Here is a 24,105-nt window from a genome sequence, read left to right as displayed (position 1 = left end):
TTTATGAGAAGTATAAATTACTCTTGCCAGCCCCCAAAGCATCAAGATGACAATTTCTCAGGTCGCCTTCAAAGGCAGACGCTTCTAAATTCAGGTCTTATTCTAGAGGAACAGATGTGCTGTCTTCCTTAATTGAAAACAAAAAGTGTGTCTGGGTTGGCCCTGCACTCCCTGAGCCCTACACCAAATTGGCACTAAGCTCCTGCACCATCTCAAGGGCCAGAGAGTGGGTGGGTGGCTCTGTTATGTCTATTAGTTAGAGAATGCCTCCTGCATTAGCAGGTTCCTAGGGGGCTGGTAAATGACCCCTTTACCACCTGCCTCCCAGTGTTTAACTGATGTTAAATGCTGGCATGGATGGGCAGAGGAGCACATTAGGAGATGAAAAACCTTCCTACTCTTGCTGGCCCCCACTCCCATCATCCTTCTGGAAAATTATCCCTGGCATCCACTCTTTCCATTAGCTGTCCTCATTTGGAGGCAGTCGGGGTGTTGTTTAGCAGCTTGGGTAGAGCAGGATACCAGGGAAGCTCTCAGAGCACTGCCAGAGTCACCGCCAGGGCCCCGGCTGGGGGTCGGTGTCTGCACGCCCACCACCTCCAAGGCTGGCAGCTGCTGGGGCAAGAGCTGGGGATGTGACTTCTACTGCCACCAGCCTCCTCCTCACACTTCAACCACCCTTTGTCATGCTCCCCAGACCCTTCTGCCTCCTCTGCCCTTCTGCAGGGGTCTGAATGGACCCTGTGAGAGAACATACCAGAAATCAGGGATTCTGAGTGTGCAAAGCAAGTGTGGGGAATAAAAGGACTATTTTGTCTCCTAGTCTCAGGCTAGGAAAGCAATCTCTTGCAGTGGTGGGGAGATCACAGTCCCAGGAGTCTGCAGCCGAGTTTGAATGCAGTCCCAGCATTTACTGGCAGTGCAATCTTGAATCTCAGCATCTTCATTTTTAAAATGGTGATCTTAATTGCCCCCTTAGCAGGACTGTTGTGAAGATTAAATGAACATATATATGATAAGAACCTAGAATAGTGCCTGACACTTAGCTGGAGACAAGGTGGCTGACCCTTTTTTAAAGATCTTTTTTTGACATGGACCATTTTTAACGTCTTTATTGAATTTGTTACAATATTGCTTCTGTTGTTTATGTTTTGGTTTTTTGGCTGCCAAGCATTAGGGATCTTAGCTCCCCGACCAGGGATCACAGGGATCGAACCAGCACTCCCTGCATTGGAAGGTGAAGTCTTAACTACTGGGCCACCAGGGAAGTCCCTGACCCTCCTTCTTAAAAACAAACAAACAAGCCTCATGGGACCTCTGTCACTAGGGAACCACAGAAAGGCGATACCTGGGTATGGTGCTGCTACCAGCTCACTGTGTGGCCCAGGGTAAGGTCCCCACCCTCTCTGGGCCTCTGATGCCCATGGGATGAGGAAGCACAGAGGTCCTCACTATGGCCACGTTCTTTGACATGGTTGCCAATAAGCTTCAGGGGGCCCACAAAGCCCCTTAAATTGTAGGCAAAATGTGTGAATGCACATTTGTTTTTCTGAGAAGAAAGTTTCATTAGGTTTTCAAAAGTATATGTAGATCAGTGGTTGCTTAGAGCTGGGGGCAGGGATGAGGAGTGACTGCCAGTGGACGTGGGTTTCTTTTTGGGGTGATGAAAGGGTTCTAAAATTGTGATGATGTTGCACAACTCTGTAAACATGCTGAAGTGAATTGTACACTTTAAATGGGAGAAATATATCTCAATAAAACTGTTAGTTAAAAAAGTATATGTGAATAAAAAAGATGACAAATCAGGGAGAGCCCCTGGGGACAAAGGAACAGGGGCTCCTGAGCTAATTTCAATACCATCAAAAGCCTCCAGCGCCCTGTGGCCAACCAGGCTGCACATGGAATCCTGACCTGGTGGAAGGAATTGTATCAGTTCCGGTGGTAACACTGTGTCTTGAGGGCTGGTCAAAGCTATAAGGGCAAAGGTACAGTCTTTGAGGAATTAAAACAGAAAATCAAATGATACTTCATGATAAATAAGGAAAGGTAAGTACTTTGTGGAGGTAAAAATTCTCACCTAATCTCCCACCCCCATGCCCCCCTCCTCACCGTGTTGTGAGAGTTAATTACACAAGTGAGACAGGCTGGGCAGGCCAGGCACAGGGCAGGGGCTATCAGCTATTAGGTTTGTTAGCAATGGTACATGTGCAATAAACACTATTAATGATAGTAACCAGGGACTTCCCTGGTGGCGCAGTGGTTAAGAGTCTGCCTGCCAATGCAGGGGACATGGGCTCGAGCCCTGGTCCAGGAAGATCCCACAACCGCTGAGCCTGCGCGCTAGAGCCCGGAGCCACAGCTACTGAGCCCGTGTGCCGCAACTACTGAAGCCCGTGTGCCGCAACTACTGAAGCCCGTGTGCCTAGAGCCCGTGCTCCACAACAAGAGAAGCCACCGCATTGAGAAGACCCGCGCACCGCAATGAAGAGTAGCCCCCGCTCACCGCAACTAAAGAAAGCCCATGCGCAGCAACAAAGACCCAACGCAGCCAAAAAAAAAAAAGATAAAAATAAATAAATAAATAAATAAATAAAATTTTAAAAATAAAATAATAGTAACCATAACAATGCAGCAGGTCTGGTGGACAAAATCTTCCAAAACGGGTTGTTCGAGGGAACACAAGAGAAACAATAAAAGGCTGTGACTGTATTAGGTGAGCTCTCCAGGCCCTTCTACAGCTTCTATAGTCACTGATCCATCTTGGCAGAGTGGAGGGGGCCACAGGGATCTGGGTGTTGGTCAGTGGTAATAGGGAATGGTGTATGTGGCTGTTCCCGTAAAAAGGACCATCAGATTTCCTGCCCTACATCCAATCTTGTCTAGCTGCCTCCCTATGCAAGCCTCTTCTTCTGTTTTTCTTTAGTGTCTCTTACACATAAACTTTACAGGTAAGGAAGACCAATAAAAATCACTTTAGATTAAGGTTTATGGAATCTACATCCCAAGAAGCAACGGATTCTGGATTGGTAAAGTTCTTACATCAAAGTGAGCAAGTTAGAGGGCTCTGATGTTTACTTAGTGACCACTCTATGCCAGGCACTGTGCTTGGTGCTTTGCTTACATTATCTAATTGAATCATCAGAACACCTCCAGAAGGTAGGAATCATCCTCTTTTCCCAGATGAGGAAACCGAGGCTCAGATAGGTTAAGTACTTGAATCAGCCTGCCTCACCCAAGTCCAGACACTTTCTGCTATACCAGGCATCCCCCGTGAAGCCTGCAGGCCCTCTGGGAATGGATCTTGGATTTCAGCTTCTGGCCCGAGCACCAGAGTGAAGATTCATCTTCAGGCACAGGACAGGAATCACAGACTCTGTGGTGGAAGAGCTCCAGATGGGAGATGGAGCAGACGAGGCCAGGAGTCAGGTAAACCGTGCCGGGGATTCTCATTCTACTGTTGGGGGAGAATGTGCCTCCTCCAGAGCCAGTCCCAAAAGTTGCCTGGCTTTAGGGAATGCCATGTTTTAGATTTCCAAAATTAACACAGGCTTATTGGAGAATTTAGAAACACATAAACAAAATAAAAATCACTTGTAATCCCACCACGAGGACTTTCAGTTCTTTTTTTTCCTGTGTGAATCTGTGCAAATATATACATGTGTATATTCCAATTTAGCAGGAAGCACACTGTGAATACTATTTTTAACTTACTCTTTTTGCTTAAAAATACATCGTGAACACTTTTCAACGTAATTAAGTACTCTGCTATAACATAACTTTTAATGTTTGTGGAAGTGTTCCACACATGATTATTCTATTCTTTTTTTTTTAAGGTTGGCTACATTTTAAAAGTCTTAGTGACACTGCCTTCTCTGATCATCAAGAGAGATGGCTAGACCACTTGCAGAGTTTAAGACAGTATAGACACGCAGGCATACACTCCATGCAGACCCCAAGGGGATAGAAGGTACAGGCAAACAAGGAATGGAAGATGGTGAGCTCCTGGCCACTGGGCATGTACCAGCGGATTCTGGTTTTGTGTCCCCCAATCCCCAACAAAGCACACATCCCTTACCTGTACTGGCATAGCCCAGAGGTTTGGGCACAAGAAGAAAAACCACATGAGCTGGTTGGTGTCGATGGCTACCAGGTTACAGATCTGCCCGGCAGTCATTTCCCCCATGGATAGGTTGGAGGTGGACAGGTGCATAATTTTATTGTAAATTTTGGTCTGGAAATGAGAGCAGAGTATTTCACATTTGTCATCATCAACATCCTAATCACCACCCCAGGTGCCATGTGTCTCTAAAGTGCAAGGGGCTTCTCAGACATTCCCCCATGGAGCCCCAGAGCAGCTCTGTAAAGGGCACTGCGTGATTGTTCCAGTTTTACAAATGGAGTAACTAAGGCTCAGAGAGGTAAAGGGCTTTGACTATAGTTCAAGCAAGTCAGAGAGGCAGCATTCACGTGAGGAATCTGTGCTAGCATGACAAGCTACTTCCCCAGCAAGCAAGGCCCTTCCCTTGGAGACAGGACTTAATTAGCTTTTAAATCTTAAAAGCAGATTTTCACGTCCAGTTGTATTCTTGATTTACCGGAGGTCCGTGGAGAACACACTTTAGAGCCATAAAAATGATGAAGGGTGGCAGCCATCTGTTTTAATGCGGCTTCTTCAACTGGGAAAGTGGGTATGCTCTGGGGCCAAGTCCTGTCTTAATTGAGCCTTTAAATAAAACAAGGATTCAGCCTGGGAAGGTCTTCTGTGAGACAAATGCTTGTGTCGATCAGCCCCAGCACCGTCCGGAGTCTGGCCACCGCAAGGACCTTGTTCTACTTCCCCAGGGTAGATGGGGAGCAGCCATGGTAATGGCTCCCTGTGAACTCCGAACCTAAAAGCTCTATGTGCGCAGTGACTGTGCCTCCCAGAAAGATGGCAATTGTCAGGCTCTGTGCCCTTAAACAAGGAAAAATGCATTCCTTTTAGGGATGCCTGCTCTTGAATGAAATTCTACTGTGCATTCTGTTGCAAGGTGGATTCCCAGCCCTTAATTCATCTTTTGTGTAAACCCGGGCTTTTTCGTGGGTCAGGTCTGCTTAAAGCATGAACCTGTTCTGTCTTTTTCGAGTTTATATATACCATGGGTAAGGTTTAATACAATGGCAATGACATTTTTTGACAGATCTATGCTCATCCTAAGTTATGTGCAATTTGTCTTTAAAGAATAATAATGAATCTAGTTTCAGTGAAGTAGGAACATACAGTAAACTATCAAATAAAGCATTATTAAGACCAGGATACAGAGAATTACACAACCGAAACCTGGTATATGTCAAAAATTATATATAATACAGGAATCTTGCTTCACAACTTTTCATGCAAGAACTGTGGTTCTTCTCAAACTCATGAAGACATAAACACTTATCTATAAATTTCTGTAAATCTCTGAAAGGAAGAAGTTTTTTTCTAATTTGCTCCCATAATTAATGCCAGCATTTTCTTTTGGGGACATAATGAATTCATGCAAAAGATTCAGACAGTTTAATAAAAATAATTACATGCTAATACATTAAAAAAACATATTTGGCTTTTTTAGTATAATTGGAAAATATTGGGCTAGTGTGTGATTTATGACAGAAATAGAAAGTAGATTTAATTACAAAACTGCTTGACTATGAAATTGGCTGCTGTTTGTGGTGATACATGCCTGCCTGTCACTGGAGGGGTCTGGACAGAGTTTGGGATTTTAGAGAGGTTTTCTGAACTAGCAATAGCTTGGTTCTCCTAGATCTGAACCCCTACGAGTCTTAGAGGGTCTTACATTTTCCTGGGATCTTTCTACCATTCTTACTTGATGACATTCATGAGGAAATGAAAAACCACAGGAGATGGACAGCTTCACAAGCTGTGCGCTATACAACTCCAGGGGGCGCCACTCACATGGACTATACCAAGATAACCAGAGTTTGGACCCAGACACAGTCTCCAGCCCAGGCTATACCCTTCTCCTCTCAGTTCCTTTTCTGCAATGCCTCTGATCCTGGCTCCCAGAGGACCAATCAATGTTCATGATTCTGAGAAAAATTTCTGAAGAATGAGCTGGCTTTGGGATTTAGTCACAACTTCCTAGTGTTCTACTGACTTCATGGGAATTGCTGGGTATGGCAGAATCTGCCAGCTGTCCCCCACTGTCAATTCTCTTCTTTTTGTAAGAAGAATTTCTAGCCGGGCATATATGGCTGTCAAGAATAAAGACCAGGGACTTCCCTGATGATCCAGTGGTTAAGACCCCACACTTCCACTGCAGGGGGCACAGGTTCGATCCCTGGTTGGGAAACTAAGATCCCACGTGCCGCGTGGTGTGGCCAAAAAAAAAAAAAAGAAAAGAAAAAGAATAAAGACCACACTTTCTAGCCTCTCTAGGTATAGCCATGTGGCCAATTTCTCCCCAGTGGGATGCGAGAGGATCTGTGCAACTTCTGCATCATGATTTGAAAAGAAGGCAGCATTCCTTCCTATTGTCCCATCTTTCTTCTTGTTAGTTTAAATGTAGACACGATAGTGGCAATTTCAATAGTCTCATTAAACCATGAGACAAAGTCATGTAAGAAGGCTGGCAAAGCAACATTACAGAAGCAGCCAAGGTCTCTGATGATTGTATAGCTGCCGCATCAGCCCTGACTAAATGTGCAAAACAAACTTGTATCCTATTTAAACCACTATCACACTGGGTCTCTCCATTCCAACAGTGGAACCAAAATTCTAATGAAAACACTAGGGCTCATCACCACCTTGCCTAATGGGGCCCTGAATCCTTCCTGACCTTGACCATCCTTTCAACCGACTCTGAGAAGGAAGCCACAGCAGACAGGAACAAGAACCTAGGCCCAGGGACTTAGCAGGCTGGATATGTCTCTCTTGTCATGACCCAAGATTTAAGAGTTCAAATAGATCTTACAGTCTATCTAGTCTTGGTATGTCAAACATGCTTCTTTGTAACCAAAGAAGACTGTCTGGTAACAGAGCCCTGGAACAACATTTATAGAAGGATTCTTAGGCTGCACTTGCAATCAGCAGGAAAAAGTGCTGTGATTGATTAGTGATGTCCGTCCCATTCAAGGCTGAGCAGTTGACAACTCAGATCTAGTCCAAGGCAGAACTAGGGATAGAACTACAACATTTCCCAAGACCAGCCCAAGGCACTCTCCACTATGTCACACTGCCTTGTCAATGGTTATTGTTTCAAAACACTGTTAAAGGGCAACAAGAAAATAAATTCACAGCAGAATCATTCTTGAGTGTCCATCAGGACAAATAATGCAGTTCTTATTGTGAAGTGAAAAGAATAATCATTCAAGTACCTGTATTGCTCCTCTCAAGTTAATTCCAGTTTCAATGGCGACATAGTAGGATGCTTGCAGAAATGTCCTTTGTAGTAGGAGGGCAAGGAACAGAAGCACGGCTAAGACGTAGGCATTAGCAAGGAACTCTTGGGATGAGACAAAGTAAACCCCGAGAAATTGTGTCTGTTGGAAAGAGAAATTCAGAGGTGGGGTAGTCGTTGCCAGCAAAATGACTGCCATTGGTACCTGTTACTGGGCCATAGAGGCCATTATTATAGGACCCTCCATGCTTGCAAGCCTTGTGCAACTGTTTATGAGTGAAAAATAAGACTAGCATTCTTCTAACTATAGGGAGGGTTGCCCATACTCTCTCCATCAATAAACTTAGGTGAACAGAATGTGGCCCAGTTCTAACCTCATGCCCATAAATATGACTCTCAGCTTTGTGGCCACCAGGCCAGGGGAGCTCACTCTGAATAGGACAAGAATAAATAGAGCGAATCACAGAGCAGCCAAAACTAGAACTGCTAGAACAGATCCCACGACGTGTGTTCTCTGCTACAAAAACAGAATCAGCTGAGGCTTTGTCCCACATTCACCAACAGCCTGAACTGTAGAAACTTCTGGGGAGAAAGACCAGCAGAAAACATGGCGGTAGTGTTCCCAGGCGAGAGATGGGAACTCATTGCCTATAATTGACTATTTCAGACCCAAGCGCCCCAGCCTTGTGGGCTCCTGGGACCTCCTTTTAAATGTAAGATTTCCTGCACCTCCAGCAAGATCTCAGATGATAAGCAGTGGGGAGGAAAAAAAAAAACACTTTGACTTCATTGCTAAAGATACCAGGGAACAACAGCATGTGTTTCTAAATTCATCATCAACAGCTCCCGGGAAAACTTTGATCTTGATTAAGTCCATCGCTCCCCAGCAGAGCCACATCAGTGTTTCCATGAAGACATAGCTCTCCCCTTCCGGAGACTCTGCCCTGAACTTTGCAAGTGATTTGGAAGGGTGTGGGAACTGCTGCTGCGGGATAAAGAGTGGTGGGAACAAAGTGATGAGAGGGAGCCTGATGGCGTGTCCACACCAGAGCAGGCTGAAAGGGTCAGGATTCTAAGCGGAGTCCTGTTCCTAGAGTCAGAAATTCCTGCATCCTGGATACAGGCCTTTTTGATGGTAGAGAAGATCTTGCCTCTTGGTTCAACAGGCCCCTTTAACCAGCCCTCACAGCTCCATGGAGCTGGTCCTGGTTACAACTGTATGGCCCTTCCTCTGTGGGATGGGGTCTCTCCCTTTTGGGGAACAGCAGGAAGCAGATATAGGGAGAAGTGAGGTCTCCTAGAAGGGGGTCCTACTGACACCTGAAGCCCCTGACTCTGTCTCATTTGTTAAAGTACAACAGGGAAAGGGAGAAGGGAGAAGGGAGAGAGGGTGGGGATGGCTGGAAGCAGCAAAATGGACCTTAAAACTAGGCCATGTGGCTTAAGAACCTGACCTTACAGGGAAGCAAGGGGCAGGATACAATATTTACCAGGTGCAATGCGCACAATACGCAATGAGAAGAGTACCATTATTAGCCCAATTTTACACATGAGGAAGTGGAGTTTCAGCATGGTTAAATGGCTGGCCCAAGGTCACATGCTGATAAAGGAAAACACGTGAACATGAACCTGTGTGATGCCAAAATCACTACCGTAGATCCACTACTTAAGCCTCATCCAGTCTTTTGACCTTGAGTCTCCTACTGTCAGCTACAAGCTTGTGACTTGTGGGGGACTGAAAGATGCCCACCTGGATGGTTCTGGGTCGAAAATGTAGTCATCCAGGCTTGGGAAAAACCTGGTCCTGTTTAACATGCCTTGGAATTCTTCTGTTCTACCAGCCTCTGTAGAGACCCAGCTCTGGAGAATAGAGTCCATTATTTTAAAGCCACAAAGCACATCATGCGGATTTATCCCAAAGGAAATAATTTAACATAAGGAAATAGCTGTATGTGCAAAGATGTACTATCTCCGGATTATAGCAGGGGGAGAGTGCAAAAACCCATGTAAATATCTAACCACAGGGGATGGGTAAGTATATTACGATACTCATGGGAACACTATGCAACCAAGAACACCAGTTACCATGAAAGCTCTCGAGCAGCATGGAATGACACTCATTCACTGTGTCACAATGATCAGAAAGCACATACGCTGGAGAATGAGGGCTAGAAAAATCAACCGATCTCATTGATTAGGCTATGGGTGCTATTTATTAAATACACTCATCAGTATTTGTACATTTTCCACAAAGCAACAAATTCTCTTTTTTCAGGTCTAAAGGCAAAGCCTTGACCCCTTCCCCTAACAACACACACACCCTGCGGTCAGAAATAATATTTATTTGGATCAAGAATTTTGTGACCTGTTAAAATGAAAATCTGCTTGCAGGTATAAGTCATTGATTGGGTCATTATTTGATCTCTCTTCAAAGAGACAGCGTAAAAGAGATGGAGGCCAGAATAGCTACATTTTGATTAAGAAGTGGGTTCTAGACTAGCCAAAGAGGCCCAGGATGCGGCCCAAGGAAGGCAGGCCCTGGGAAGCTTCAAATGGCTGTGAGAGCACTGGCATTGCCCAGCACCTTGAAGACTGGAGAGAAGAGGCCAAGGACTTACAAGTTGACATTTGGCAGGTGGTAAATGCTTTGGAAGATCAGATGCCCTTGTCTCACATTTTCACAAGCTCTCAGGGAGGAAATTGTGTTTGTTTCCAGGGGTTTCCCCAGTAGCGCTCAATAAATATATTTTAAATTAATCAGTGCATATGATCTTCATCCCTCATCTACTTTTTATAGAAGCTATACATTTCCCCATTTTACAGTCAAGCCAACAGAGGCCTGCAGAATGTAAGTGACTGCTGAAGAGTGCAGAGGGAGCTTGTTGCAGAGGTAGGCCTAGCACCCAGGACTCTTGATTCTACAGGTCTGACTCCCGTTGCCCCTGCCTGGCCAGAGGTATGACTGGAAAGGCTCCTTTCCCTTGTTCTCTGGAGCTTAAAGGAGAGGGGGACACTTGGGATCTTGCTTCCAATTTTGGCAAGGGCCAAAAAGTGAATTGCTTGTAGGTCCCAGTTCTGGGAGGCCCTGGGTAAAAACACTGAGAACTGTCTTTGACCACTCACAGACCAAGGCACCCACCGATCAATCCACAACCATTTGACATCGTGGTTTAGAGCTTAGACTTTGAGGTTAGCCATATCTGAGTCTGAGCTCTGACTCATTAGGTTAGCTACTATGTCCTTAGTAAGTTCCTCAACCTCTCTGAGCTTCAGTTTCCTTACCTGTAAAATGAGGCCATTAAGGGTTTCTACTTCAGAGAGTTGTTATGAGAATCCAATGTAACAATGTAGGTAAAAAATTTTTTTAGTAAGTGTAAGCAGTAACAGTAACATCTGCATTATTCATTGAAGAATCATTTCTCCTGTGCCTCCTGGGTGTCAGGCATGGAGCTCGGCACACAGAGGTCAGACAATGCAGGTCCTGTCTTAGGAGACTCAGGGTCAAGTTGAGGAAAAAAGAAAAGGGGTGCTTTGATGGTGCAAGCATAGGATATTATGGGAGCACAGAAGAGGAGCATCTAATTCAACCAGAGGAAGGCTTCCTGGAGGAGGTGACATTGGAGATGCATCTTGGCAGCTGAGAGGGGGTTAGTGACGCATGCCAGACCAGAGCTGCTCATGGGCACTGTCGTAAAGAGACCAACCCACACGCTGACATCACAAAATCACAGAAATGCATATAAGTTCTCAAAGTGCCCACAGTGATAGCCACAAATATAGGCGTCCAAATGGGAACACAGGTATACACAGAAAGAGACATACCAAGAGACACAGGGACAAACAGAAGGACATACGCATAGACTCATAAGCAGGTCTCAGGAGAACTCATTCAGAAACAATACACACTCACTAACCTACACATGACTCCCACTGAGGTTTAGAGGCCATTTGAAGCTTTGGCCCTGAGATCAAACCCAGACTGTTCTTTCTTTTTTTCTCTGCTCAGCTCACAGCCTAGAGCAGTACTGGCAGGTTTCAGATGCCAGCAGTTTTTCATAAATCCTTGCCCCCCTGACAGATCAGAGGCATCCGTGGAAGGTGACAGATTGTTGGTGGGGGTTGGGTGAGAGAGGGGGCTGGAAAGAGATCTACTGTGGGCTGTCACAGCCTGGGTCCCAGCTTTCCCTGGGGAGTGGCAGGGGGACAGGAGTGCCAAAGACCTAGCAGGCTATATGACACTTCCAGCAATAAAAGAAGAGATAAGAAAGGCTTGTCCTTGAAGATGCCAAGGGCGGTATGATTCTTGTCAAGTGTGAGTATCCTGGCGAGGGAAGAGAGGACAGGGCAGCCACTGATAACAGAGTAAACAACGGGTGCCCAGCTGCGCTGACTGCAGCAGGATGGATTCAGGCTGAGCGGAAAGAAGGGCTTTCTCACTGAGAGGGTTGTTAAACACTGTGACGTGTAGCTAGAGAGCTTCCTTCTTTGTTCATAAAGACCAGAATAGCACCTGTCTCTCTGGGTTAGAGCTGCCTGCTGGGAGGTAGGGGGGTGAACCAAGTAACTTTAATAAATGACCCCTTTCCCCTACTTTCTGGGCCCAGAAGCCCAAATGAGAATTAAGCCATATCCCAAGCAACCACACGATTGAGGACTCTTTGTTGCTGACATTGGAGACTATATTTACTTTCAACTCTCGTTTCTATGTCTGTAATTTGCTGATTGTATTTGGGCTGCAGGGAACAAATACTAAATTTGATAAGGCCTGCTGCCACTGAGGCAGGGCCACCTGTCTCGGCGATTTATGTGCCAACAAGTAACTGAGACAAGAGCGTTCCAATGAGAGGGCAGCAAATCTCAGGGTTTGTGTATAAACAAAGAGAAAAGAGAAGGCAAAGCTAACATTCAGATGAACTAATATTCTAAGTGTTGTTCTCACCATCTCTTTGACACATCCGCCCTCAGAGTTCTTAGGAGACTGGCATAAGAGTTTTGGGAAACATAGGAAGAAGAAGACGATGTGGACAAGTTGATAAGGGCTCTGGCTGGTGTCACTTCCCCCTAATATTAACAACTGGCTCCATGCTGCTGCAGTTTTATCAGTGTGGAGTATTTGGGCGTCATCTAAGGTCAGACTGAACCTGAAGGTGACACTCCTGTGGACAAGAGAAGAAGTCTCTTCCCCCCTCTTTTGGGGCCAAATAAAGTTCAGCGGCTCAAAAGCCACTGAAGTCTAAATAAGCAAAAAGAGTCCTCAAAGTCTTTTTTTTTTTTTTTTTTTTTAGGCTTTCTCAAGTTTATTTTTTAAAGAAATTGACACATTATAGAAGCATTTTCTAAAAGCGAAAAAATTGTGAAGTACAGTAAAGTTTTCATAAAATTTATTTCAAAGTTAATAGTCCTCACATTCTTGATTGAACAAGAAATCTACCCATCTTAGCCTAGCCAACTCCTATGCATCTGTCAAGGCCCCATTCAAATACCCTCTCCTCTATGAAGCTGTCATGATCACTGGCTGAGTTAGTCACTCCTTCTTCCCATAGTTCCTTGTATCTATTTCCGAGTAGTAGTATTTAACACATGGTATAAAAATATTTTATTTAGATTTCTCTCTCCTCCATTGGGTTTCACAATCCTTGGAGCCAGCAGTGATGGCTTGATAATAATAATCAATTTAGCATCATGATTGTAAATGCCCAGACTACGGAGTGAAAGAGACTTGGTTTCAAATCCTGACTCTGTCACTAACTAGCTGAGAGACCCTAGGAAAAGTTACTTAACCTCTTTGAGCCTCAAGTTCCTCATCTGTAGAATGGGAATTAAAATACCTACCTTATAAGTTGTATGGTTATGTGAATTATATCTCAATAAAACTGTTACAAAAAAACTTACCCTAAAGGGCTGTTTTAGGGATTAAATGAGATAACACATGGATAACTTCTGCACACAGCCAGGCATGTATTAAGCAGTCAATAAATGGTTGTTATTATTGTTAATCCTCCTCATCGTAACCATTGCCTCTATACTCTCACAGCCTAACCCAGGTCTGGCACATGGTAGGGTTCAATAATCATTTGCTGAGTAAATCAGACAAACAGACTTGGAGTGTCTCATATTCCCTGCTAAAAGTACTCAGCTGATTAATTATATCTCTGGAAAAAATTCATATGACCCTCCTGAGGATTAAATGGTATCTGCAATTTTGGAGTCCACGAGATGAATAACATTACACAAGGGAGAGTCGTAAATTAGTAGTCAGATCCCTAATTAGTAATTCCCTGCATCATTTTTGGACTGTCTGTTTGTGGTTAAAAGGTTATAATGATGTTCCTGCTGGGAAAATAAGACTCTGAATTTTATTAGAGGTGAAAAGTTTTCCGTTTCGTGACCATCTAAACCTAAGTGGCAGCAAAGAAACAGATGGAAGAATTAAGTACTCCACCCTCACCCCCAGAGTGGATGCTATTGCCCCAAGAAAGGAAGATAAACCCCAGAAAGATTTTCTGTCTCTGTTGTCCGAACAAATTTCAGTCTGTAGCATCTTTAGAGCTGGAAAGGCCATTGGATATCATCTAGTCCAATGGGTTTCAAATATTTTTAAGACATGGAACTCTTTTTTAAAAAGAAATTTTAATGGGCAAGTCTAACATATTAATAAAACTGGGGCAGCTTTTAATAAAATTTGGAGTGGAGGGAGAAAAAGCCCTACACACGGAGGTTTCCCACTCTCCTCCCCCCAAAAGCGCCACCAAAATGGCCCTGCCGAATATTGAGTGCTGTGCATATACAAAACTGAAGAAGATAGATTCGTGAGAAGTTATTTAGAGTCTGTTAAGATGACATGAACTAAAAGCTAACAAATAGGAGCTCTAGACACAGGATAAACAAATGCACTTCCTGCAACTTTCTGAATGATGACATAACTGAGAGAGGTATTATGGTGATTATGGTATGGTGAAAAGAGCAGAGTGCCATAAATCCTCTAGGGGCACAAGCTTGCCTTCTAACGTTTCTGTTGACCAGATGCAGAGCATCTCCTAGAGGGGGATATTGCTAAGGGTCTGTGCATGGTAAGGAGCTGCCCCGGTGCAGCCACAGATCACACACATCGGCCTCTTGCCCTTTCTCACCCGTGAGTGAAAACCTTGCAAAGGGTGCCCTGCTCTACCTCTGGGTGGCCTACCTTGGGCTGGAAGACGTGATTCTCCTTCCCGAGGTGGTCCACGATTCCAAAGATGCACAGTGGCCCGGCGAAGCCCAGCAGGTCAGCCAAGATGCGGAAAGTGCTGCTGAGGACCAGGCGCCTCCCGAAGGCATGGCAGAGGGCCTGCCAGATGGCCCGGGCACCCTGTGTGCTTTGCATGTCCTTCCGCTGCCCAGAGAGACCCATGGCCGGGTCAGAGTGGCTGAGGGCCCATTCACAGCAGGGCCCAGCCTCCCAGGGAGCTCCTGGCTCCTGCTGCCTGGGGAAACCCAGTGGCATCTGCTGCAAAAAGGTGAACTCCAGGAAGAAATTATGGAACCACCAAGCGTGTGGTTGTGTGGGTCCATACGGGGACCCAACATGGTCCAGATGGGGAAACTGAGGCCAGATGATGGATCAAGGTCACACAGCTGGTCAGGGACTACGTGGGGAGCACAGCACTGTAATGAGGGAGTAACATATGCCAGTCCAGTGCCACTGTGTCTGCCTCAGCGTCTCCCCTTGATGCTAGGGCAGAAGCAGTGAAGGAGCACTGGACTGGGAGTCAGGCAACTGGCTCTACTACCCACCATCTGTGGGCCAGCTCTGGGGAGGTCACAGCCTTTCTCAGGGCCTCAGTTTCCTCATCAGTGATTTGGAGAGATGCCTGCCTGGCCCAAATCATAGAGTTATTGTAAGGATCAGGCTACTAATGCCCCTGCTCTCCAAATGGGTGAAAATTCCCACCTTTACAGTCACTGAGCTCCAAAAGGAAGAGCACAGGCCATGGGAAATCAGTACCTCCCTTCAGGGCCTCAGTTTCCCCACATGGACAATGAAACTGTTAGACCAGATGAGCTAAACTGTGAGGGTCATTCCAGCTGTGACTGTCCTATGAGTCTTTGGTCTTGGACTTGTCCCTGGTTCACTGTGTGACTTAGGGCAAGCCTCTTCCTCTCACTGGGACTCAGTTTCCCCACTGTCCCATCAAGGGTTTGACCTGATACCTTCTGATGTCCCCATCTGTGACTCTAAACCAGAGGGCAGGGAATGGATGGTGTGGCCATGCCCCCACTGACCGCCTGGGCATCGAAGGCCTCGCAGAGCCGCTGGTAGTTGGTGAGGGCCCTCATGGCAATGGGCAGCTTCCCAATGGCTCGGAGATCAATGGGCTTCTTGTGGGCAGTCTTGATGAAGGCGTTCATCCACCAGTAGGTGCCTTTGGACAGCAGGTTCACGAAGGGCTGCAGGAAACGCACCCCCAGGTCCTGCAGGTCCTCTGGGGGCTTCACTTCCCTCGGCATCTTGAAGAAGATGTATCTCTGTAGGGCACATGGGTCACTGGGGATGGGTAAGTGCAACTTTTCACCACCCACTATTCTGCCTCAGCAAAGATCTGGGGTTGTGACATCCCACCCTTGACCTCTAATAGATGGGGCCATCGTTTGCCTATTCCCAGGAAAAGGATCCCCCAACTCCTCTTGGCTACCAGCGCCAGGGCCTCCTGACTCATAACTCTTCATCGAGGGCCCCTCTGAATCCCCTGGGGTGGGTTGGGCTGGGGAGGAGCAGCTCCCATATACCATCTTCTCCTACAATTCTGAAGATGCCATTGTGTTTCATGTAGGGTTTGCAGAATGAGGAGCCATGCAGACCTGGGTTTGAATCCTGCCTCCTCTGCTTACTAGCAAGGCGTCTTTGGACACATCTCATCTAAAGTGTCTCCTCATCTAAAAAGGGGATCATGTGAGGGTCAGTGGAGGTAGGGAATATAGAAGCCTCTATAGGCTGCAAATCACCAACTAAAGCAGAGGAGTCAGAGAATGCAGATTAAAGTAGCACTTTTTGCTCATCAGACTGGCGCAAATTAGAAATGGCTATAGCCCCCCTTGCTGGTTGGAGAAAGGGAAAGCGCTTTCTGATTCATTGCTGGTAGGTTACAGCATTTCTGGAAGGTAATCTGCAGCATCAATTAACATTTAAAATACACAGACCCTTTGAGCCAGTAACTCTATTCCTTGGATTCTCTCCCATAGAAATAAAAGCAGCAATACACAAAGATATAGGTATGTTGAATATGCCATTATTTATGAAGGTAAAAAGTTGGCAACAAAGTGAATGTCCATCACTAGGGTAATGGCTGAATAAATTATGGCTCATCCCCACTATGGAATATTATGCAGCCGTTAAGGAAGCTAAATTAACCATATCAGACTTGGAGGGAGTCCCCAGGGGTATCTGTTAGATGAGAAAAGCAAGCTGTGAAAAACTATGTATAATATGATCCCATTTTTAGAAAACTAATATTGAAAGAAAAAAACAATACTTATATGTGTTGAGAAGAAATTCTTAACAGATACAAGTATGTGGTATTATATTAATAAAAGCAAAGAATGGAAGGACATATACTAGGCTGTTAATCTGGGTTACCTGGGGAGAGAGAGGTTGGGGGAGGGGAGGGTATGAATCTCAGAGAGGGAAAGGGGGCAAGCAAAAATGATAAAAAAACAAAAGACATGTATGTAGCCACATTTGCCACGTTTACTCATTCATGTGTAACTATATGAATACATTAAAATAAGCCTCCCTGACCTCAAAAAGAAAAAAAAAATCAAACAAACTCAGAGAAGCCAGTACCTGAAGCTTTTATTTCCTCTCTATGGGATTAAAGCCAGAATCCTACAGCCTCAGCTGTCACTTCCTCTCCCCCTGGAAGCCTGGGGTAGAGGGCAGCTGGGCCGAATGGAATGTTCCTCCTGAAACTTTTCCCACTGGCCTCAACTCTCCTTTTGGGAGCAGGTAAAAGAAGCTGACTCCTTCTAGGGCTTGGCTAAGAAGAGGGTGGGGACCCACACCCAGGCGCAGGACACGGGTCAGAAGCCCCGCCCTGGCCCAGGTGTGTCCTCAGGTGGGTGGCAGCCCAGGAGTGGCCCGCTTACCCTCACCCTGATGACGTTGACCTCCACGAGGAGCAGCATCCCGTAGAGGATCACCAGCAGCCCCGTGAGGCAGAAGCGCAGCTGCGAGAAGCCGATGTCATGGTCGTAGAACTTGACAAACTTGATAGTCTTGGTGATGAAGGCCAAGGTCCAGTAGACTAGAAGGGCTGCCGAGGAGAGACAAGAGAGCACGGAGGATGTGTGTGCACGTATTCATGTGTGTGTGTGTGCAACTGTGAGGAAGAGGACAGAAAATAAGTGTGTCAGGGAAGAGGTGTGTGTGTGGACAAGCAAGTGTTATGGGTGTGAGTATGCACATTTCTGAGTAAAGGGGTGTCCGTGCATGTGAATATATGAGTGTGTAATTTTGAGACGATTGTGCATACATTAAAACATTCATGATAGGTATGTTCAAAAATAATAATCATCTTGAAGTCAAGGTGGTCAGCCAAATTTCCCTTTACAACAAATAAGAAGAAAAATAGTGGAATTATTTCTTGAATTTAACTAAGTTATAGGCACCATACCAAATAAGCACTTTAATCATATTTATCTCATTTATTTCTTATATTAGCCTTGTGAAGGAAGTGCTGCCGTCATGCTCAGTTTAACATACAAAGGAATCGAGGCTCAGAAAGGTTTGGTAACTGATCTAAGGTCACACAGCCATTAAGTGGACTAGCCTAGTGCCGGAGCCTGTGCATGTAGGCTCCACCCTACAATGGCTTCCTTGTGAATTCCCAAGCTGGGAAGATCTTAAAGGTCCTTCAATCTAGCCCTTTCATTTAACAGATGAGGAACCTGAGGCCCAGAGAGAGGAGGTGACATGTCCAAGCTCACTGCAAGTTAGTGACAGAGAGAGGGTGAGGGCCTAGGTCCCTGGCCCCCAAGTCCAGAGTCCACTACGGCATGATGATGCTCCTCAGGGAGCCTGGGGAGTGGGGGATACAAAAGAATGAGTCACAGTCCTGAGAGGCAGTGTGTATAGTGGTTAGAGCCGGGCCTGCAGCCAGATACGCCTGGGCACAGATCCTCTGACTTAATAGCTATGTGACCTTGGGTAAGTCATTTAACCCATCTAGGCTTCAGTTTCTTCATCCATAAATGGGAATAATAATAGTACTACCTCAAAAGTCGTCATGAGCAATGTATGGAGAGCATTTAGCACAGTGAGCCTGGCACACAGTGGGTGCTCTTTGGATATCAGCTGTTAACATATTTGTTATCTCCAGATTTCAGACCTTGGACCATAAACATCAGGAGCCATCTGTGGATTCTATCCTGTAAATTCCCACCCACCCCCATCCAAATCCACCAATAAACCACAGTCAGCTGGTGACAACAAAAGAGAGCAGTAACTAAGTCCCCCTTTAGGGGGTGCTTTAGCACAGGCAGTCCTTCCCCAATTACTCCCTAGAGTCATATGCTCTGCGATATATGATATATATGATCTTGTATGTGATATAAGGTCAGCCTAAATGCCTAGAGCTCCTCTGTCACCCTGCCTTCATCCCTAGGTGGGTCAGGACATAAATGCCAGGGCATCTCTTGGGGACAAAAGCTGGGGTCTGTCTCAGCCTGGCTCTGGGCTGGGAACTAGGTTGAGACATTGAACTGGGGAGGGACAAATGCCACCTGAGTGAGAGCATCAGGATAGAGGGCAGGAGCATCCGCTTCTGGTCCCAGCCCTCAAGACTGGGATGACGTCCCTCAGCTGGGTCAGGTCTCCAGGTCACAAGGAATCCCCTAGCTGGGGGACATCCCCCTGCATCCACACCTATACTCTACCAACAGACTCTATCCCAGGGACCAGAACCTCTTCAGACCTTCGTGAAGGTTCCTCCCGGGGCCAAGACTTGAAAATATGTCTCAGATTGGTCTTGCCTCTAACACGTAACAGATATGGTTTGATTTGATCTTTGTAAGAACCCTATGCCTTAGGCAGGGACTTATTATTCCTGTTCAGATAGGGAAAATGAGGCTCAGAGAGCCTGAGTGTCTTGTCCAAGGTCACACAGGGAGTTAGTTGTGGACCCAGGACTAAGCCCAGGGTTTATTTCCACAGTCCCATCCTACAGTGCTGAGCCCTCAGCCTGTTGCCAGACACAGCAGCATTAGGTAAAAGCTTAGTGCATGTCTGAGAGAAAGGAGAAAGGAAAGAAAGCAGTAAAACACAGGGGCTGCTGGTGAGTTTTAAACTCTGAATTCCCATTACCTCTGCTTCATCCCTCCCTTTCTTCTCCCTCACCCCTACATCCTACCTATTACCAAATTCTATTTTACCTCCTAATTATCTTGAATCCACTCACTTCTGTCCATCTGGGTGGCCACCTGGGTCAGGTCACCATCATGTCTCCCCTGGACCACCTTAAGAGCTTTCTCATGGTTTCCCCACTTCCCCTCTTGCCCTCCTCCAACCTAGCCTCCGTAGAGCAATACATTTAATCAAATATGATCTCAACACACCCATGTTCATAGGAGCATTATTTGTAATAGCCAAAAGGTGGAAGCAACCCAACTGCCCATTGATGGATGAATGGATAAACAAAATATGGTGTGTGTGTGTGTGTGTGTATATATATATACATATACACACACACACACACACACACACACACACAATGGAATATCATTCCGCCTTAAAAAGGAAGAACATTCTGACACGTGCTACAACATGGGTGAAACCTGAGAATATAATAAGTTAAATGAACCAGTCACAAATGGACAAAATAGTGTATGATTCCACTTATACGAGGTGCCTAACGTAGTCAGATTCATAGAGACAGAAAGTATTATCGAATGATGGTTTCGAGGGGTTGAGGGAAGTTATTGTTTAATGGGTGCAGTTATTGTTTAATGGGTGCAGTTATTGTTTAATGGGAAGAGGAAAGAGTTTTGGAGATGGATGGTAGTGATAGTTACCCAACAATGTGAATGTATTGAGTGCCACTGAACTGTACACTTAAAAGTGGTTAAAATGGTAAGATTTACGTTATGCATATGTTAACACATACACACACACATCCCAATCCTCAACGGCTTCCCATCGCCCTTGGGATAAAGAATAACGCCTGTAGTGTGGCCTTCAAGGTCTTGCCCCACATGCCACTCCAACCTTCAAAGTTCAGCTCCCTTCTGTTCTCTGCACTTCAGCTGCTGTTTTTTGCCGAGACTTCCTAATGCGCTTTGCATCTTCTGCCTCTGGGCCTTTGCACATGCTGCTCCTTCTGCCTGAAGCATTCCCCTGTCCCTTCTCGCAGTTAGTTCCTACCTATCCTGCAGTTCTCAGCTCAAACATGACTTTCTCACAGAACACCTTCTGATCTCACCTGGGTCCAGGAACAAGGTTACTTCGCGGGACAATGTAAGCCACATCATGGGTCACCTTTCTGCAGGACTCCAGACCTGTGACCGGACAGTAGCTTCCTCAAAGGGCCAACTATTCCCCTAATACCCGCTGCCCTGCAGCTCATGGGGTGCATCCTCTTCCCTTTTCCCTGTTCTAGAATTTCTGGCTTTGTGGAGAGCAAAGCTCTACCAAAGGGGGGAGTTAGTCTTTGTTCCTTGGAGAAGGACTGGTCCATCCATAGGTGGTCATTTGTGCTTTGTGGAGATAACGTTATGCACTTTCTGGAGAATGAGAAAATGAACTCGCCAGATGCCCAGACAGGGCGTTTCCAGGGGCACCGGTCAGCCAGGGCTCGTGGTTAATGAGAGGTCTCTGTGCATGAGGAGCTGCTTCAGACACTGGCGCGGGAGGCTCTCCGAAGCCTGTATTTAACACCTCTCCACCTGCTGCCCCCTAGTCCCTCAACCACACTCACTGGGGGGCCCCTGGGGTGGGGGCATCACCTGGATGATCCTGATGGAGCCAGCTCCCACCTTACACAGGAAGGTAGACCTGTGATTAGCTTGGGAAACATCCTCTGCCCACTCATGACACCGTGCTGTCTCTGGCTTAGCACAGAGAGTTCCAGACTCCAGATGTCAATTAGATGCTATGATTCCTGAAAATCATAGTCTGACTTAATGACACATGGTCTGACCACAGCCTAACAGTCAGATGTACAGCCCCGGCCTTAGACATGCAGACTGAGCCCCACACAGAGGCAGATCTGTGGATTTATACCTCTGGCCTAAGCACAGTCTGAGGACCCTTAAACACACAGTCTCAGCCTTTTTAAGAGCCTGCTTGGGTGCTAGACTCCTGGGATCTAAACCTGGCTCTGAGGACTTCCCTGGTGGTCCCGTGGTTTAGAATCCACCTTCCAATGCAGGGGATGCGGGTTCGATCCCTGGTCAGGGAACTAAGATCCCACATGCCACGGGGCAACTAAGCCTGTGCGCCACAACTGGAGGGCCCACGCACCACAACTACTGAGCCCATGTGCCACAACTAGAAAGAAGCCCGCGTGCTGCAATGAAGAGCCCACACGCCACAATGAAAGATCCTGCATGCCACAACTAAGACCCAGTGCAGCCAAATAAATAAATAAACATTAAAAAAAAAAAAAAACAACTTGGCTCTGGCCCTTGACTAGCTGGGGAGACTATCGCAAACCACTTAACTACTGAGCCTCGGTCTCCTGATCTATAAAAGGGAAATAATAATGGCACCTACCTCACAGAGTTGTAAGGATTAAATGAGTTAATATATGTAAAATGCTTAGGATCGTGCCTGACACATAGCAGGTGCTAAATGAGCGTTCACTGTTATTATTCGTAACCTCTCTGAGTTTCAGTGTTCACATCTGTAAAATGGGGATAGCAACAGTACAAGAGGGAGAGTGTGGGGGTTAAGTGAGATAATGCATGGAGGAAGCTTAGCACTGAGCCTGGCACACAGTACACACTCAGTAAATGTCAACAGCCATCACCGTTGTTTCTGACTGGGACCCCGGCCACATGGTGTCAGAAGGTCTAAGCGGGCACTCCTAAATGTTGGCAAACCACAGGTTCTGGTGCTGGGGCCCTTCTCTTTCCTCCAGGTTACCTCATTTGGGCTCAAGATGTCACCTACAAAGCCATGACTATCTTAGACCTCCTCTGGAACACCCAGCTTGTTTATCTAACTGACCGCCTGACACTTGAGCTGGCTGTTTCAAACTCAACTGTGGCCTAAACACCCCAACTCCTGCTCCTTTGCCATGTCAGTTACTAATACCACTGTTCACCCATGTACTCTGGCCCAAAGCCTAGGAGTCTTCCTTGTTCCTCTCCTGGCCCCTGACCCCATCTCCTACCATTCTTCCCTTTGCTCATTTGCCTTTGCCCATACTAGCCTCTTTGCCACGTTTGTTCCTATCAGAAGGCCTTTGCGCTTGCTGTGCCATTTGCACGGAAACATCTACCCCCGAATGTCTGCATGCTCACCCTTATCAGAGACCTCCTCTGAGCGTCCTACACAGACAGCAGCACGGCCTTCACTCTCTACCCCTTACCCGGCTCTATGTTCTTCACAGCATCCTCACTGCTTATTTGTTTGCTTGTCTGTCCACTGTCTTTGCTTGTACGTCTCCTCCACCAGACTGGACGCTCCACAATGGCAAGAATTTTTCTTCTCTAACTCTGAACCTCTAGCACTTAGAACGGTACCTGGCACATAGTAAGTCCTCAGCAAACATTATCTGAAGGAACAAATGGAAGTCCCTATCCCTCCCCGTTTCCCACTCCTCCCCTTTCCCTACCAATCAGCAGCTTGGGGAAGTTGGAGGTCTCAATGTTGTGATAGTAGATCACAGAGGTGACAGCAGCCATGAACGCCATCCCGGCCGGCATGTACAGGTGGAGATGGCGGGATTCGGTCACCCTGAGATAAGGGCAAGAGAGACAGAGAGAGAGAGAGAGAGAGAGAGAGAGAGAGGGAGAGAGAGAGAGAGAAAATGTAGATGAGCTGTGTCGTACCCTAACAGAGTAACCCAGGCCTCGTGCTTAGGGCACAGCACACAGTGGGGCCTCCAGAACACACATGCCATAGAGTTCCATACCATATGCTGGCAGCTCTGCCCAGCCCATACCCCAAACATGCCTGTTAACTAAGGGGCCCAGGCGTTCACACAGAGATGCTATGAGAGCTCGGTGTTCAGGCTTTGAAATTCATGGCCTTCTCTCTCTGGGTTCACGCTTACAGAATCTGGCATAGGGGAGCTGACCTTGGCAGTCGCAGCTGCAAAGCTTCTGGCTTGGAACCAGCTTATCCCCCTACAGAGGCCTCAGTAGGTGGACTCTGGTCTGGTGATAAGCCCCATAGGGAGCCAGAGCTCCCTCCCAGAACTCAGCTTCCCCACGACTGTTGAGGAGGCTCAACTTGACTGGTCCTGATCATGCCCTTCCAAGGCTCCCTTCTATAGAAAGCAAAACTCAAAGGCACAGGTGATGTGGCCTCAAGCCTTTTTTCCAGCACTGCCCAGCCTGCTCTTTCTAGTGAAGCTACGGTTAGGAACCCCTCCATTCCCAGGAGGCCTCCTCCAGTCTTCTGCTTCAGCGCTGCCCTTGCTTGCGCTGCTCCTTCTATCCAGTGTGCAGAGTCCCTGCCCTCGAGAAGCTGACAGTAGGGAAGGAAGCAACCATGCTCAGAGCTAACCGTCGGACTAGGCAGTCT

The 24,105-nt window shown here is 46.5% G+C and overlaps 1 protein-coding gene across 8 annotated transcripts in view; it reads right to left on the bottom strand.

The window, feature by feature from the left end:
• Positions 1–24,105, bottom strand: part of ABCC8 (ATP binding cassette subfamily C member 8) — a 74,753-nt gene that overhangs the window by 45,728 nt on the left and 4,920 nt on the right. For 7 of the 8 annotated variants that reach the window (XR_014231389.1, XR_014231390.1, XM_082341388.1 and 4 more), the window contains exons 3-8: positions 23,192–23,313; positions 17,505–17,671; positions 15,645–15,887; positions 14,566–14,754; positions 7,360–7,524; positions 4,076–4,231 (exon numbers count right to left, since the gene is read on the bottom strand). Coding sequence is in view for 6 of the 8 variants with exons in the window: in XM_082341388.1 (XP_082197514.1) it covers positions 4,076–4,231; positions 7,360–7,524; positions 14,566–14,754; positions 15,645–15,887; positions 17,505–17,671; positions 23,192–23,313 (1,042 nt within the window). In the remaining 2 variants the exon portion in view is untranslated. The remainder of the gene's footprint in view (positions 1–4,075; positions 4,232–7,359; positions 7,525–14,565; positions 14,755–15,644; positions 15,888–17,504; positions 17,672–23,191; positions 23,314–24,105) is intronic. The other variant, XM_082341386.1, reaches the window with a different exon arrangement.

The sequence above is a fragment of the Balaenoptera borealis genome (genome assembly GCF_965194805.1).
Source record: "Balaenoptera borealis genome assembly, chromosome: 11".
Taxonomy (NCBI): domain Eukaryota; kingdom Metazoa; phylum Chordata; class Mammalia; order Artiodactyla; family Balaenopteridae; genus Balaenoptera; species Balaenoptera borealis.
The sequence above is the reverse complement of the archived record's forward strand: the minus strand, read 5'-3'. Positions and strand labels throughout refer to the sequence as shown.